The sequence below is a fragment of the Amaranthus tricolor genome, chromosome 7, assembly GCF_026212465.1.
Source record: "Amaranthus tricolor cultivar Red isolate AtriRed21 chromosome 7, ASM2621246v1, whole genome shotgun sequence".
NCBI lineage: Eukaryota > Viridiplantae > Streptophyta > Magnoliopsida > Caryophyllales > Amaranthaceae > Amaranthus > Amaranthus tricolor.
In genome coordinates, this window is record NC_080053.1 from 26,254,801 (window position 1) to 26,273,657 (window position 18,857).

General features: G+C 30.7%; 3 protein-coding genes across 3 annotated transcripts; all 3 read left to right on the plus strand.

The window, feature by feature from the left end:
- The first annotated feature begins 786 nt into the window (after positions 1-786).
- On the plus strand, positions 787-7,224 carry LOC130818099 (E3 ubiquitin protein ligase DRIP2-like). The gene is made up of 7 exons (XM_057684139.1): positions 787-1,323; positions 3,247-3,346; positions 3,796-4,126; positions 4,585-5,021; positions 5,121-5,171; positions 5,925-5,997; positions 6,793-7,224. Exons 1-7 carry the CDS (start codon positions 1,200-1,202, stop codon positions 6,967-6,969), a joined length of 1,293 nt encoding a protein of 430 aa, XP_057540122.1. The 5' UTR covers positions 787-1,199; the 3' UTR covers positions 6,970-7,224.
- A 960-nt stretch (positions 7,225-8,184) lies between these two features.
- LOC130818659 (GDSL esterase/lipase At1g29670-like) lies at positions 8,185-11,869 on the plus strand. Its single transcript, XM_057684817.1, has 5 exons — positions 8,185-8,416; positions 9,035-9,159; positions 10,096-10,329; positions 10,694-10,928; positions 11,658-11,869. The coding sequence occupies exons 1-5, from the start codon at positions 8,185-8,187 to the stop codon at positions 11,867-11,869; spliced, it is 1,038 nt and encodes a 345-aa protein (XP_057540800.1).
- A 1,589-nt stretch (positions 11,870-13,458) lies between these two features.
- On the plus strand, positions 13,459-18,652 carry LOC130818919 (probable amidase At4g34880). The gene is made up of 5 exons (XM_057685183.1): positions 13,459-14,064; positions 15,588-15,802; positions 16,705-16,944; positions 17,087-17,279; positions 18,166-18,652. Exons 1-5 carry the CDS (start codon positions 13,546-13,548, stop codon positions 18,514-18,516), a joined length of 1,518 nt encoding a protein of 505 aa, XP_057541166.1. The 5' UTR covers positions 13,459-13,545; the 3' UTR covers positions 18,517-18,652.
- The last annotated feature ends 205 nt before the right edge of the window (positions 18,653-18,857 follow it).

Below are 18,857 nucleotides of genomic sequence, written 5' to 3' on the forward strand. Positions count from 1 at the left end.
TATATTTAAAAATAATATTAAAAGTTGATATTAGTAAAACCGTATATTTGGTATTATTTAGTTCTATTTTGAGTTTGATATTTTACATATTGGGGTATTTAGTAATTATTATTTCGCTATTTTTTTTTGTTATTGACCTTTGACTTTTTAATTAATCAAATTATTAAAAATATATTCAACAAATGACTTTTAAGCTTGCTAAGAATCTACTTTTAATCCAAAATCAAAAGCTACTATTAATTTTAGCTTTTGGCCTATTTGTTTTTCCAATAAATAACCAACAACCATCAAATAATTTTTTTAATCAATTATCACCGTAGACCGTTGTACCTAACTTAAACAACTGGCTTATCACCATAGTCGTCAATTAGCAAGGGCAAAGCGACCTATCACCCAGAGTCGCAAATTTTTTGAGGCCCAAAAAATATATTTTCATATATAAGGTTGATATTAAATTGAATATAATTTAAGTATAAATTTCCATTTTTTTGCTATGTAATATGAGTTATTAGGGTTTTTTTTATAAAATATCGATGACACAAAACAAAAAGAGGAATAATATTATTATTACACATTAAATTTCATTAGTCTTTTTTATCTTTCACACTGAAATCTAAAAGTAAATGAAACAACTCTACTTATCATTTAATAATAGTTAGTACTTTTAAATGATTCAAACAACAAATGATTTAAGTCAAAAATCATTTACCAAACATACTTAAAGTCGATTTAATTCTTATTTATACGTAAATATCTCCGACAATTAAATTTTACCTTAAAATAATGACAAAAGCCATTTCATAAAAGATTAAAATTGTGTTGTATGTTTCTCTCTCTTGTTTAGGGAATTAGCATAACTGAATCACCTCCTTTATGTTCTATCTCCAACAAATTTCATATATTTCCTTCTTAGTTCTCAGTCTACTCCCAAACAAACCCAAATGAGTAACAAATTACCCAAAAACCAACGTTTAATTTCTTATTTCTCTTGACAAATTCAATGAATCAATTCTAAACACGCAGAAAATCATTATCTGCCCGTTAATGATTCTCCCCAAATTAATTCCCCAGATCCATTATCGTTTCTTTCCTTAATTCTACCTTCCAAATTAACCATTTAAACCCTTCATTTTTTCATCAAAAATTTAAGTTTTAGACATTATTTTAGAGAGAGAAGTATTGAATTAGTGTGGGAAAGTATGTCGAGTTCATCTACTCAGGTTGTTAAGGTGAAGAAATCGGTGTTAGCGGCATGCATGACATGCCCTCTTTGCAATAAGCTTGTTCGTGAGGCTACAACCATCTCGCTTTGCCTTCATACGTGTAAGTTCTCTTGATTTTTTGTTTTCTGGGTTTCTTTCGATCAATTACTTGGGTACATTGCATTTGTGATTTGTTTATGAATTGGGTACTTTTTTGTTGTTGAATTGTGGATTATTTTATCTGGGGTTTTGTTTTTTTGCTTCAATTCGGTAGTTTTGAACGTAAATTTGTTGGTAGGGAATGTGAATTGTTGTTGTTATTGATTGATTTTTTACGTGAAGTTGAATCTCTTTTTTCATCATGCAAAGTTTTCGCGTGATTTTTGAATTCGTTTCATGTTGATGATACGTAGACTGATATTTCAGATGCTTTGATTGATACGGTTTTGAATTTTGCTGATAAAGTCAAACACAGTTCTCATTTTTGGTCTACGCTGTAATTTGAAGCCGTACTGTTTGTGTTGATTGAATGAATTCTTATTATTTGTCTGAAATCTGCAATTTTTGTGCCGTTTTCATGTAATTGCTGTTGAATTTATTGAATTATCATTATTTGGGAATTAATTAATGCTTCTGGTTGAAGGTTTTCATTGGTTGATTTCATAATTATTGTCAAAAATTACTGTTTATTGATGATGGAATTTGAGTTGATGAGTGTTAATTCTATGTTTAATGATCATGTAATTGCTGTTTCTTTGACTTTTAGATGTTAATCGATGCTTTTGGATCGATTCTTTTCAGTATCATGGGTTAATTTATGTTGGGTTGATTTTGTAATTGTTTTCTGTATTGTTGTGAAGTGTCATACCTGATCTACTGAAGTTTAATTGATAAATTTATGAGATTTCCATCATTTGGTGATAAATGTTGGGATGGTTTATTTATCCCACATCGATGAATGAAATTGGTGTGCACACGTCATAAGTGATTGGAGTCCTTCCTCGGTTCCTCCCATTGCCATATGGTTTTGGGATGGTATCTCCTTGACCATAATTGTGTGCACCTTGTGTTTTTTTTAATTATATGCTCGCATTGACAATCAGTCCAGCCAAATTTAACATGGTATTAGAATCGATGGTTCCATAAATAATTAAAATGCTACGTCTGGATTTATTGAAGGGGTTGATTAATCCTCTTGGTTTATTCTATAATGATTTCACTGATGGAGTGCTTTGTAGGTTCAAAGCGAATAAAATTTATGAATTTGTCTTAAATTACTTTACGTGAATGGAGCTTCTCGTGCATGGGTATCAGTGGTGAAGCCACATTGAGGGTTTGGTCACCCCCGCAACCTATTTTCGCAATCTATTCTCACGGCCTATTTCTTTTTTGCCCCTATAGATTTTCCGATTATATTGCTAGCATTATTTCATATTTTTTCGGCCCTCTTAACTCTAATTATTTGGCTTTGCCCTTGATGGGTATAAATCACTTGTAAATTCAAGAGTAACAAATTAAAGTTGTGCTCGGCGTATCAATTTAGCTAGTTTTTAGTTGTTTGATGGGTCAAAACTTAACAAAAATAAATACAAATGCAGTGTTTGGCATGATAGCAAGTGTTTAATAGTAGAGGTAATTATTCCCAAACGTTAGAACTTTTAGTGTTTTAAGATCACAGGTGTTGTAGTCGAGAATTGTACGGTTTTAGATTCATTCTTACTGTTGTCGATTACATTATTGGTTTGAAATGCAATTACATGCTCAATCATGCTAATTATCTCATGTTTTCCTCTTAAAGGGGTATACAATCCTGATTATCTTATATTTAGTTGGATTGTGCATTAAATTTTTATGTGTACCCTACCCTGATCTTTTTAATTACCTATTTCCGATTTGGTAAGCAAGATTTTTTGAATTTTTAATCTGCTGTTTTATTTATGTTATTCTGAACCAAATTACGCCATCATTGACGACATATATTCTAACTAGGATATGCCGTGCGAGAGTTCCTTAATTAGATTCTAATATTTGAAAACCTTCCCAGTTTGCAGGAAATGTATATATGATAAATTGTCGGACGAGGATGTTGATAGCTGCCCTGTGTGTGATGTTAATTTGGGCTGTGTTCCGGTGGAAAAACTCAGGTCAGTTGCACCGTCTTTCTCTCTCCCTCACTTGGTTGCCTTCTTTGGTATCTTGTAAAGTAAAATCTCATACAACAAGACTTCCTTGATTTGATCATTAGATGATATTTTCATGTACCCTATTATTTTACACAAATTCTTGTATGAGATGGTCTCACCATGAGACATGCCTCATACATGGTTAAATAGCCTAATAATAGAAACTTTTAGCTTATGGGCTTCTTGTTTTGAGGCCATCTCACCGTGAGACGGTCTCATACAAGACGGGCTGATTATTTTATATTATGATAAAAGACCAAAGATGTCCGCTAAATTTACTGCTCAATGATTTATATATGTACCCTAAATAATGCATTGTTACCCTTTGGCTATCTTTTTTATAATCTTTGTAGCGTGTATCTTTTTTTTTTGTGTTTGGCATATTTATGTTCTCTTTTGGCATAATGCAGGCCGGACCACAACCTGGCAGATATCAGGGCCAAGATTTTTCCTCTGAGAGGAAGAAAGGTCGCTGCACCTGAAATTGTCCCGGCGAACTCCCCTCCTGCTAAGGTAAAGGAAAGATCACTATCATCATTAGTGGTCAGCACACCAAGAGTGTCTATGCAGGCTGGTGTTACAGGAAGAAGAACAAGAGCTGGAAGAAAAGGTTCTGTTCCAAGAAGTTCTAGTCCTGTTGCTGAAGAAACTCTTAAGTCAGTGGACGATTCTTTGGATGATCATCTTGATGGATCAAGCTCACCTGAGACTCTTAATAAAATCATTCAAAATAAGAAGCAGGTGAATGTGATCTGAACTCGTTCGTTTTTGTCCGGAAGAATTGTACTCCCTTTGCCCCACATTTTGTGATTCACAAATTCGGAAGCTTGCTACTAAAAATATGACTGATTATATGTGATACTTTTGCGTCTTGTTACGCATCAAAATCATTGACTTGCCACAATTCTGAAACCTTAGAACTTGCGGCCATTGTTGTTTTGCCAAATTCGTACAAGACAGCCAGTCTCCTGAGAGACCGTCTCTTTGAGAGACGTCTTTGAGGCCCAGCCCATTAAAACTTAATTAAACTAAAAGATGATAATGGTCGGCTGACCGAATTAGGGATGGTCTCTCAAAAAGACCATTTCTCACAAGAATTTGTGCGTGCCTAAAGTGGTTTATAATGGTTTTGGGTGTCCAAACCCATATCAGTGTCTCGAGTATTTTATGTGATACGTTACTTTTCCTGATTTTTCCAGAGTTCTTCAGCCAAATCTACTAATGATCAGATTCATGATGAGCACACTGAAAACGACACTGAAGAGCGGGAAGGAAAAGCTGATATGTGGAAACCTTTAAATACTCTTGTTGAAGCTGCAAACAGAAGCAAGTTTTCAAAGTCTAATTTGCAAGGGCCTTCTCTTGCTACAACAGAGGCATCTGGTTCCGGAGATCTTGATATAAAAATGAATAAGATGAATATTGAGGAGAATGGGCAAGGAGCTGAAGTCCAGAACGTCAAAACCAGTGTGCCGTCAGTCCCAGCACCGGTGAAACGTAAAAGGGTACGTCCATTTAACAGAAAACAATCATCGGCATCTTTGCCACCGAACAGTTCCCATGTCGTGGTCAATGAAGCGCGTCGAAATTGGAAAGACGGTCAAGTTTGGTTTTCATTGGTTGCTGCTGAGGATCAGTAAGTGATTATATCTCTTTTTTCCTTGTACAGTCTCACTTCTATTTGGCATTGTTTTTTTCTTCATTTTCTTTTTTTGACTTAAATATGTTGGTTCAGGGTTGAAGGGGCACCGTTGCCACAAGTAGATGCTGCTTTTTTAAGAGTAAAGTGAGTTCTCACCTCTCTCGCCAAGTTATTGTTATGCAATTCCGTTGTTTCTTTAAATTGTTTGAATGCCGATGGGGGGATTTGTCGCTTGGCGCCATTGTATGAGAACTAGATATGCTAGTTTTAGTGATTGACTACTTGGTAATACTTTCTCCGTCCCTATTAGAATGCACCCAAAATATTTTGTGTGAAATTTAGTGGGAAGGGAATTGGGTTGAAGAATAAGACAAAAAAAAGTCGATGATAGAAATAATTGGTTAAAATGGAGAGAGATAATAAGTTTGTGAATGAGATTAAAAAAAAAAAAGAAAATGGGGTCATTGCCAAAAAGGGAAATGGTGCAAAATGAGTAGAAAAGACTAAAATGGAAAGAGGTGCAAAATGAGGACGAGGGAGTACTATTTTTGGAAGTAATATTATTTAAGACTTGTCGGTTTCTTTAAGAACCATCTTGAATTTTTTTTATTTTTTTTTTTTGTAATTTATGAAAGAAAAGTAAGCCATTAGGTAACATTAGTGGGAAATTAAATGAATTAACTTAAACAACCGGAGATTCAGTATCAATGATTTGAAGTTTTAGATGTGATATTATCTGGTTCTTGTTACTATCACTATTTTCTACTATCAAAGGAAATATTCCTGATGGATTTTAATACGTGAATTATACTATTTAACAATGCGTACTTCTGAAGAATGACTACTCGCATTTATTTGTTTCGTTTTTTATACTTTTGTTACTTTTTACTCGTGTAGGAATGGAAACATGCCAGTTTTGTCTATTCAAAAATACCTTGCAAAGAAACTTGATCTCGCAAGTGAAGCAGAGGTCAGTACTAAACTCATCCATTAAATTCCTAGTTCATCGTTATGGAAGCATTCAGTAACTCGTGTTATTTAGTTTCTCCAATGTCCACAACTCTACTAGTTTATGTTTTTTTAACGGTTTAACTGAAAAGGGATAGCTCCTAGTGAAGTAATTGTCCGATTGAGTTTTAGCATTTTGGCGGGACTTAAGTGTTGATATTAACTCGTCTCGACAAAACCATTATAATACCAGCTCAAACATTAACATATCTGCGTTAGCCAGCTTTTGAGAATGTTCGCATACTAGCTGATCATGCATTCACATATGCACTAGTTCTTACCTGGTTGCTGATACTTGACATACATGTCTATGTTGGGATGATTTATCCCACATCGATAAATTAAAGATCATGTGCAGCCATTATAAGTCATTAGAGCCCTTCCTTCCATTGTTATATGGTTTTGGGATGGTATCTTCTTGGCTTATAGAGTGAGTGCACCTCGTGTTTCCCCAATAATATGTCTAGTGCTTAGTTTCTAGACAAAAGCACTATTCAAGATTAGTCGTAGTTTTGAAGTCTTTGCACATATTTGGAAGGCACATAATGACATAAAGAGTTCATTAACGCCTGCTAATTTTAGTTGGTTCATATAGAACCACGTCTAGTGCAATATTTTTTTCTCGTTTTTGAGCTGTAATTGTTCCCTTCTTCATTCAATGTCTCGTATCATGATGCGTTTTTAAACATTACTTTATTTAGGAGCAAACATGTGCAAAATATGTGCACGATACGTAAGCTTTTAGACTATATTACAGGTCCAAATTCTGTGCCAAGGACAACCAGTGATGTCTAACTTGAAAGTTAGCAGCCTATTAGACGCATGGGTTCAAACTTCATCGTCCCAAAAGGTACATACTTTCGTTGGCGACTCTGCCAAGGATTTTGTGATGGTTCTTTCATACGCGCGCAAGGTTACATCCCCAATCGCTTGATGCTGTTGCAGCAATAATCAGCTTCGTCCCCATCTTACCGTCTTCGTTTAGAGCTCACATCTGCTCTATTGAATCTTGCAGTGATAAATGCTGTTAACATTTAGTATTTAGAATTTACTATATACAATTTTACAATTTAGTAGTATTATTATAGAACTACACATTGGTTGTTTGAGCATTGCAACCTTGCTATGTAAATGAGGTCAAACAATAGTTCTTTTTAAATTGGTATAAGATGACAAACTATAGCTAATCCTTCTTTTTCTTTCATTTTTCTCTTGGAATCTTGTTCCTTTTATTTATTCTAGACTAAATGGGTTGAGCACTAAATTGTTGTTTCTTCTACCCTTTTAATTTTAATTTATTTGTTTTTTTTTAATGATGTAGTTTTACTTAGTTTAATATTTTATAGTTGAGTTGTGTATAACACTTTGACTAGTTACAATTAGAGGTGTTTAACAGGCTACGCCCCCATTTTGAACTCTTATTCAGTCTGTTTTTGGAATGGTTTTGTAAGGGCCAGGTTAAAAATGGTCGGGTTGAAATGGATTATACTACAATTAAACTAGTGTTGGCTATTAAAGGGCTTAATAAGGATCGAAAATGAGTCTTTCTAAATAGAAAAAAACAGTCATGTATGTTAATAATATAATATCATTTCTATCCAATTACACAATATTATTATCTTTGTAATTTAATACAGATTTTAGACTTTTGGTTTCAATTAAATTTATTAATGAACTTTTAACTTTTGAGGAAGGTTAAAATGTAATAATAAATGAAATATATAAGTCAATTTAACTAAATGTAAGAAGTCAAAATAAGTCACACACTCTTAATCCATAAACTTCCTTAAAACAAATGAATGTTACTAAGTAATAATTATAGTATACATTAAACATATATGCATGTATAACTCTTTTTAAGTACATATATTGAGTAATTAAGCATTCAAATGCAATATTAAATCTCAAACTTAATTACTTATTGAGAAACATACTTGAATGTAGATGTTATCAAATTTTGGTATGTTACATTGCAATTAATAAATAAATATATTTTTTTGTCTTAATTTTTTCCTAGCCTATAAATATTGCACATTAAATTTTCAATTACATTCACCTTTAAATCTAAAAAAAGAGCACCCTAAATTTTCCAAGTAATATTTAAAAACTTGTAAAAAAAAAAAAAAGAAAAAAAAAAAAGAAGTCTCTAATGAAGTATATATTGATATTAGTAATATTTGTTGCTAGTTTGCAACTAAAGTGGGTTAGTGGAACCCCACAAGTACCTTGTTTCTTCATATTTGGAGACTCATTGTCAGATAGTGGCAATAATAATAAACTCATGACATTCGCTAAGGCAAATTTTCTACCTTATGGCGTTGACTTTCCAGATGGGCCCACGGGAAGATTTACTAATGGCAAAACCGCAGTTGATTTAATTGGTATTTAATATTTCTGTCTCCATTTTTTTTTATTCACTGAAGTGTATATAGACGGTAAAAATTAAACTTTTACTATAAATATGGAAGAGAAAATCCTTTAACAATCATATATAATTTTTTCTAATTAATATTTTACTTTTTGAAATTGCATTTAAATACGTTTTTATGTTTTTAAGCTTTGTTTAAGTAATAGATTAACTAATGTGAGAATTTATAGGCGGATTTAGGGATGATTGGGATTGGCCATGGCCCGTCAATTTTTAAAATTTCTCTTTTCTGATATTAGCTATAAGCAAATTTTAATGAATTTTGATCACTCGAACAATTATAATTTGATCTTTTGTTTAACCTTCATCTTAATTAAGTGTTAATTTCGCTACTTTGTGGGGATATGTAATATATTTAGTTGTCACAAAGATCAATTCAAAGGAATTCAACTACACAAAAGCACATTGTTAGATTTTTGATATGTTTAGGCCATGATTTGAATCCACATAACAACATAATTAATTTAAAAGCAAATGAAATTATTAGCTCATTATGTAACCAAAATTTATAAGATACTCAATTAGAAATGACACTTCTAATTTTTTTTTTTTTTTAAATTTATATACACAGGTGACGAACTTGGTTTAGAAGGCTACATCAAAGCCTATTCAAGTGTAGAAGAGGAAGAGATATTGAAGGGCGTAAATTATGCATCCGGTTCAGCTGGAATTCGTGTTGAGACTGGCTATCAAGTGGTAATTTGATATAATATTTACTCGGCCATGTGCATTGAATCCGACTTTGGCTTGATTTTAACTCGACTTGAAACATTTGACACAAACTCAATTCGATGGCCTGAATGAACAACTCTATCTAATAGAAGTGTTCAAAACATACCCATCTTAATATGTGCTGGGCCTTGTGTAACTGAATCTAACTTTAAACTAATTTTGACTCGACTTGAAATACTTGACACAAACCCAATTCGATGGACGGAACGAACACATCTATCTAATATAGGTTTTCAAAACAAACCTGACCTTATATGTACTCGGCCTTGCGTAACTGAATCTGACTCTAACCTAATTTTGACTCGACTTGAAACACTTAACACCGACCCGATTCGATGGCCTGAATACACATCTCTACCTAATGGAGGTGTTCAAAACATACTCGACCTGATATGTACTCGACCTTGTGTAATTGAATTTGACTTTAACCTAATTTGGCTCGACTTGAAACACTTGACACAGTCCTAATTCGTCGACCTGAATGAACACATGTACTTAACATATAAGTGTTCAAAAAAGACCCAACCTAAAATGTACTCGGCCTTGTGTAATTGAATTTGACTTTGACCGAACTTTGACTCGACATTAAACACTTGACGCGGACCCAATTCGATGGCTTGGATGAACACCTTTACCTAATAAAGGTGTTAAAGATAGATGTCTAATTGAATCTAACTTTGACCTAATTTTAACTCAACGTAAAACACTTGAGACAGATCTGATTTGATGGCCTTAATAAAGACCTCGACCTAATAGATTTTTTCTTGTCCTTGTCTTACTGAATCTGATTTTAACCTAACTTTAACTCGACCTGATCAACACTTAACACATGCTAAATTTCATGGCCTAAATAAACACCTCCACACTAAAATGTTGTGCTTTATTGAAAAATTGTAATAGGGGGAGAGAATAAATATGGATGAGCAGCTAAAGAATCACAAAGAAATAGTGTTGAGGATAAGAACAAGTATAGGCCAAAACAAGTCAATGGATCATCTCAACAAGTGCCTGTACTCTGTTTATGTTGGGAGCAACGATTGGATGCTCAACTATTTTGCTGGATTTGCTGCTTTTTCTACCACTCCCAACGCTTTTGCTGATGCCCTTATCACTCAATTATATACTCAATTAAATGTATGTCCATTTTTTTTACTTTATTTGTCCCTTTAAAATTGCTATTTTTTATAGTGTGCGATATTTATAAGAAAAACTATTACTATTAATAGCAATTTTTAACCAATGTAAGACTATAATTTATTTATTCATAAATTTTTCTATGAGACATTCTCATCATAAGACGTTTGTCATACATGGGTTAAGTAGCCTAATAATATAAAATTATTGTCATATATATATATATATATATATATATATATATATATATATATATATATATATATATATATATATATATATATATATATATATATATATATATATATATATTGAAGTTTATGTTACTAATATAAATTTTTATTGTTTTGGATTTTTCTTGTAGACCCTATATGATTTAGGAGCAAGGAAGATCATATTATTTGGACTTGGACCACTTGGTTGTCTTCCCATGCTAAATCAACAGGGCAAATGCTCTAAATATATCAATGATATCATGGATATGTATAATACCAAGCTAAGATCACTAACCTACACTTTAAACAATAAGTATGGAAATGCTAAATTTATTTGGATCAACACTTTGGGAATTATTTCTCCAAATAATCTTCAAGGCCTTGGTAATCTTACTTATCTTTTTACTCCAAAATTCATGTTTAGTGCAAAAGAATTGGTTAAGAAAGGGTGTAAACATAATTAGATCCCTTGTATTAGATATTATTTTCATCACGTGATTTAGCTTTACCAACAAAAATAAGCATTAAAGGTTCGTTTTAACTATTATGTAAACTGATTGAGTCACCTTCACATAAAAGCTCATTAGGCTAAACGTGTATACAATGCATATTTCTCTCATACTTTTTATAAAATATTTCACTTGAAGTGATAGCAAATGAGATTTAGATTTGTTGACCTGCACCTCCAAACCCCGACCAATCAACCAAAAGTTTCTATGTGGCTAACTTCGAGCTTATTTACAAGATCAGAAATTTGACTCAGTCCATGATAAAGATCCATTTCTAGAAATTATTCATTCTATGAATATAAAATATCCAAGGTTAAGATTTCAAGATAGATTATATACTCTATTTTGATAAAATATAAAATCTATTTTGTTCCACGGTTCAACCATCACTTCAACAAACCTTTAGTTTAAGTCTTGATATATATCATACACATTGTTATAAAGAAAGCTTAGTAATCTCTTAGGGACAAAGGAAGTAATTTGATCGCTTGTTAAAAATATAATTAATTAAGTTTACTTAAAAATCCTTGATGGTATGATATGATTTTCAATTATAAATTTATAATCATGAGATTTTCAATTAATGTGATGGTTTATGATGCAGGGTTGAAAGTGATAAACATTCCTTGTTGTGGGATGTTGCAAGCTTTATGTAGTCCCCTTACCATTCCATGCAATAATAGAGCAGATTATGCATATTGGGATAATGCACATCCCACTGAGGCTGCCAACAAAGTTTTAGCTCAAAGAGCCTATACTACCCACAATCCAAGTGATGCTTATCCTATGGACATAAGAACTCTAGCAATGCTCTAACATCATCCAACTTATAGCTCATAACTAATAGGACCGAGCTGAACATGTCTAACGTGTTCAACCGTATAGACCCGATTTTTAAGCTAAGGCCCCATCTCAAATGTTAATCTACATTATGTTTTCCTTAGTTTAATAACTTTTGTTTTAGGCTCTAAATTTCAACAAAAATGTATAATAAACAGAGTTTTTAGTTAATGAGACATTTGATATGATATTAAATTTCTTTATACATCCTTCATAATGTTGTGAGTAGTTATACCATCATTCCAAAAATAGATACGGCGATTTTAGTCAAAGAAGTTTAAAATACTTTTCAAAAAAATTTCAAGAAAGTGAATGATGAATTTTAAAATACATTTTTAATATGACAATTACTTTCACATTTTTAAAGACCCCACATCAAAAAATTAAATAATTTGTCATTGCACAAAATATATTATCATCAGCGCTTTGATTGATTTTGCTATAATAAAATATAATTATTTTATTACTATGTAATTATTAGAGTATGTATATAACATATTCGGGGGCTTCAATCATAAACTTAAACTTTTGGTTGAATTGGTTTCTTAACATGATATCAGAAAGTCATTTGTGACAGAGGTATTTAGCGTCATGTATGAAGCGGGTATGTGCTGCATCCACAAATCTAACCCAAAGGGCTCTCGTGTGAGGGGGCGTGTTAGAGTATATAACATATCTTAGGGCCTCAACCATGAACTTAAACTTTTGGTTGAATTGGTTTCTTGACAATAATAATAGTAGTATAACACAAAAAAGCAAGTAAAATAAAACATATATACATAAGATGAAATAAAGAAAATAAAATTATAAATGATACTTAAAGTGAGAATATGATATTCAATTAACATTTATTTATAAATGATACTTAAAAGTGAGAATATGATATTCAATTAACATATGGGTATGAGACATTGCATTTCCCTCCAAACATATCATTAAACTAACTAGAGTTATCTTTAACAGTCCTATCATCACATCACATATATAAAAAAGACCAACTTGATCAAATAAATAAATGCCCCCACACTTGCTCATCATTTTCGAACACTGCCCTACCAAAGACTATACATTTTTTCTTTATTGAGCTTTTTTTATTGAAAAATAATATGATTAAGCTTGGATTAAAACAATTTCAAATCACAATTTGTTTAAATATATGGTAGATTGAGGATAGAAGAAAGTATAAATATCAAATTTGTAATTTTATTTTGAAAAGTAATACATATTCTCACTAATATAAAATCAAAATTTTCACATAATATTTTCTATTAGACTGAGAGAAACTTATTTTAAATCATTTTATTCTGAAGCTTATTTGTCTTTTAAGGGGAAAAATTGTTCTAAATAATTTTACTTATTGCCTTTTTTTTTTTGAATAATCTATACTATTAATTATTTATAAATAATCCAACTTTTATATATTTTTTACTGACAGCACCCCTTATGACATTTTAACCAATTATTATAGATACCTAACAAAAAAGAAAGTAAGGGTGACATATGAAGAAGCATAGTAAATATTGACATTTCAGAATAATTTTTTTTTAAAGAAAAAAAGCATGATAAAATAAAGTTCAAAAGACTACTCCACTCACTATCCCTACCTTAATATATGCTCATTCCTCAAGTCTCATTATTTCTCAACAATAACTATGGCAACTTTTCACTCATTTCTTCCATTCTTCCTAATTCTTCTTAACACATATTTAGCAACCTCACTAAACCCAACCTTTCCAATTAAGGAAGCCACCATTAAAGATCTCCAAACAGCCTTCCATGAAAGCAAGCTAACATCAAAGCAACTAGTCAAATACTACCTTAATCAAATTCAAAGACTAAACCCACTTCTAAGAGCAGTAATTGAAGTAAACCCAGATGCTCTAAAACAAGCAGAAGAGTCCGATAGGCGAAGAGCGAGATCTAAAAAATGTAGCAAATTGAATGGGATACCGATATTGATTAAGGATAATATAGCAAGTAAAGATGGAATGAACACAACAGCAGGATCATTTGCATTGTTAGGCTCAGTTGTTAAAAGAGATGCTGGTGTTGTTAAAAGGTTGAGGAAAGCTGGGGCTGTTATACTTGGTAAGGCTAGTTTAAGTGAATGGGCTAATTTTAGATCTAGTAATGCTCCTAGTGGATGGTGTGCTAGAGGGGGACAAGGCCAAGTAAGTTTAATATTTCTTGTACTTAATTGACTATATTTTATATTCATATTGTTGGTTATGTTTAAAATATTTTATTGGATAAGTTATTGGAAATAATATATAATTTGCTTATTTGCATATAATAATATCAATTTTTATTAATCATAAATGATATCAATTTTGAAGGTTTTTCCTTAGAATGTCCCTAACATGCTAAAAATCAAACTATTGGAGATTATATGACAAAAAAATTGTAAATTAACTGATAAACTAAAGTTGATATTATTTAAGGAAAAAACCCCTAAGTTGGTTTAATTTATGGTTAATCAAAATTGACATTATTGTAGGAATATTAACAAAAGAATGTATAATTCACGATTATGCTTCCTATTTTATATATGAAGTTACAAATTTTGAATATTATTTTCATAAATATTAAATTTATCTGGATGTATATATTTTTTTTTAATTTATTGATTTTAATACTTGAAATATACTTAAAAACCATAAAGAAAAAGTATATATATATATATATATATATATATATATATATATATATATATATATATATATATATATATATATATATATATATATATAATCAGCATTCTTGTGAAATAGAGAGTACTTTATTATTTTGTTTATTAATGATTAACATATAGCATTGTAAAGCACAAAAGTTTGAAAAGTTATAAGATAATATTAAATACTAATAAAGAAAAACACATACTTAAAATAAATTTTATTCTTATTGAAAATTTAAATTAAACTTTATTTTTATCGTCATCATTAATTATCAGCAATAAATGTCTTTTGTGGTTTTAATTTTAGAGCTCATTGTAGAACAATTTCACCACTCTTTTTGTTTTCTTTTGTTATCCTTATATGTAATTTTTGACAAATATTTTTCAAACATTAAAGTTAAATAATTTTAACCATAATTACTTGCAACATTAGAAATATTATACTATTTATTCACCATTCTGAATTTGTGATTAGTTTTTAATTTATTAGTTAAAATATAGTTAAATAGTATCTTATTTGATTAGTCTCTGCAAATATTATCAATGTATCATATTTTTATATTTTTTATTATACATAAATAGAGATATTAAGGATTGAATTAATGCATTGGACTACGTAAAAAATCAAATATTGCGAATATAAACGCAGAAAGTATATATATTCCAAAGAATCTATCAAAATCTCACATTAATATGTTTTTTCATATACATTGATAAGAATTCATTTTCAAAATTGAACTCTACAATTTAAATATTCTAGAGTATTTAAAAGGAATAAAAAAGAACATAGGGATTAATAGAAAAGAGGACATATATGTAAATTAAAATTGTTCATTCAGGTCATTCGTTGATTTCAAATCAGTTATTTCAAGTCGTTTAAAATCGGATATTGTATTTATATTGATTATTACATAATTTTAAATTTATTTTAAAGCTGAATTAAACTCAAATTCGATTTTAAAATCGGGTACATATCAGATCTGATCGAATCTTTTTTAAACATAACTAATATAAATGCAGAATCCGTACAACTTATCAGCAAGTCCTTGTGGGTCCAGTAGTGGATCGGCCATAGCAGTAGCAGCAAACATGGTAACAGTGACTCTAGGGACCGAGACAGATGGCTCAATCCTTTGTCCTTCCTCTGTCAATTCCGTCGTCGGTATCAAACCAACTCTCGGTCTTACTAGCCGTGCTGGAGTTATACCCATCACTCCTACTCAAGACACTGTTGGGTATTTTTATTTATTTATTTTTTTATTAAATGATGTTTATTCTATTAATTTTGCTCAATCCATTTTATATATAGAAGAAAAAAATTTTAAGGTAATGGAAAATTAATTACAATTAATAATTATTTTAATTGAGTATATAATATATTTTAAAGTTGTAATTGACCCGTGAGTTAGATGGAGTCAATGTCATTACCTAAAAGAAGCTAAGAAGTCAAGATTTAAAACTCCAACATCTAATTTAAAAATTATATTATATTTTTAGTTAATCGTGCGACATGTATAACTCAACCAATAAAAAAATTCTACTTACTAACTCCAATTATTAAAATATTCATTTTAAAACTTAAATGTTTATTTTAAGACATAAAGCCCTTACTCTAAGCTTTAACCTTTCTTTTCCAAAGGGTTACTTTATTTTTCAACTTACTATCTAATCATTAAAATGTCAATGTTAAGGCTTAAAATCTCTACTTACGTTAAAATGATTGATCCAACTCTTAAAATGACTACTTCTAGGGTTTTAATTACAAAATATAAAATGTCTACTTTATGATCTAAAATGTCCATCTCTAGCTTTATAACGATAACTTTAAAAAATAATTAAAAATTTTTTAAGTCCAAAGTCTAAAATACCTATTTCGTGGGTTGCACTTTTACGACCGCCGCACAAAATAATGTTTCTATGAAACGGACACAACCAAAAATTTTAATGATTGTAGGGCAGTAGTATACACTCCATATACCTTATCACATTTGTAAAGACTTCTATTTTGTCTAAAAATAACATATAGATAGAGCTTTCTTTCTTAAATTAAAGTTTTTAATTGATAATTAATCCTTCATTTTCTAACTTATAATAATTGGTAATTGGTCAATGTTGTGTCCAATTCAAATATGGGCAGCCCAATTTGTAGGACAGTGGCCGATGCAACATATGTTCTAGATACTATTGCAGGTTATGATCCTTATGATTCCAAAGCAACAATGGACGCACGAAAGTACATCCCTCAAGGGGGCTATGCTCAATTCTTAAAGTTAGATGGTCTTAAAGGGAAAAGGTTAGGCATTCTAAGAAAACCCTTCTTTGATGACATGTTTCCTCAAGGGTCCTCTGCTTTTAAGCATTATTTCCGTGTTTTAAGGTATGCAATTACGTTTTTTTATCAGTTAAACCTTTATCAAAAAGTTTTTTCGATTTTGAATAAAATTTGACAAAAAGTTGAAACGGAGAGAATACCTGTACTTGTATAACATGTTGTATTGTTTTGATCGAGATGATTGAAGGGCTAAAGGCGCAGTCTTGGTCGATAATTTGGAATTACCCAACATGGATGAACTTATGTCTTCCAATGATGAGATGATGGTGATGCTAGCTGAATTCAAAGTATCACTAAATTCTTACTTGAAGGAACTTATTAGTTCTCCGGTGCGATCATTGGCCGACGTAATAGCATTTAACAACAATCAGGCCCAAAAGGTAATAATCAACAAACATTGTTTTTAGATACATGGCTCGTTTAGTTGTAGGTATTGAATGGCAACAATTGAAATGAGTTTTATTGTTCATTGTTATAAAATTGATGTATTTGATTTGCAAGTTTGGATGTGAAAGTGAGTCGATAATGGAGGTGTTTGATATGTCCTATAAATAAGTTGCTTGATAAGATTTACCAAACAATATAGAATAGTTTGACATAAGTAAATAATGAAATAAAAATGGATCATAGAGTTTGAACAAGTTCCTCAAAAAGTAGCTAATCTTAGCGAAACCAAGAACTGTATGTGGGATTAGGAATTTCTTTATCGACAACAATGATTATGGGTGAAGGAGATGGTTGTTATCTATTTATGAATTAACGAAGATAGAGGCCATTGAGGGGCATAATAGATTACATAACATATTGAGGAATTCATCCAAAAGTATAGTTGATGATTAAGTTTTCAAAATATGTTATATATTCTATTGCGCCCTCTTATATGAGAGTTTTTTGGGCTAGAAGTGTAAATACAACACAAGTTTCTCTCATAACTTCACATGGAAATTCCATTTAAAAAGAGGAATTGATGAGATTGAATCCATGACTTAGGCTCTGATACCATATTAAAGTTTGGAGAAAATAATTATCATTAATATGATTAGGTACATATACATAGTATAAGACAATTAATTAATTAGTGAGATTTTACAATTTCATAATATTTATTACCTAAACTTATACAAATTAGAAAATTATCTTTGACTAAATCAATGTTTATTAAGGAATACGCAATATATGGATTAACTAAATCACATTTTTATCAAAGGTACTCTTTACTATTGCTTGATTATATTAACTTACATACAAAATTTCATGAATTTATAGGAAATGATCAAAGAATATGATCAAGCAATATTTTTTTATGCTGAAGCTACAAAAGGAATTGGACTACAAGAGAAGAAATCCTTAGCAACATTAGCAAAATTGTCAAGAGATGGATTTGAGAAAGTTATGATAGAGAACAAGTTAGATGCAATCATAACACCTGGTTATTCGTTTTCAAGTGTTCTGGCCATTGGAGGATTTCCAGGAATAAGTGTACCTGCTGGATATGATGAGTATGGTGTGCCATTTGGTGTTTGTTTTGGAGGCTTAAAGGGTAGTGAACCTAAACTTATTGAAATTGCTTATGCTTTTGAGCAAGCTACGAAAATTAGGAAGCCTCCTACATTTTGATTTTTTTAGCTTAAAAGTTATGATAGATTATGACATTCATGTACAACTTGTTCAAATATTTGTTTACAAGTTTATTTTAGATAAATTTGTAATTTTTAGGATTGATTTAAACATATAAATATGCCTATTTCGATTATTATTTATGTGTTTCTCATTGGTGGCAGATTTTTTAGCTCCTATTATTGAAGGATTTTTCATGAAACTTCAACATTATGTGAACGTTGTTTTGTCTATTCAAAAGACATAATTGCTAAAAGATTGTTTTTTTGCTATCAAGGAAAATTTTGGCAAATCATAGTAGATTTGAATTATGAAGTTAAACTAGTCGAACTATATTTATT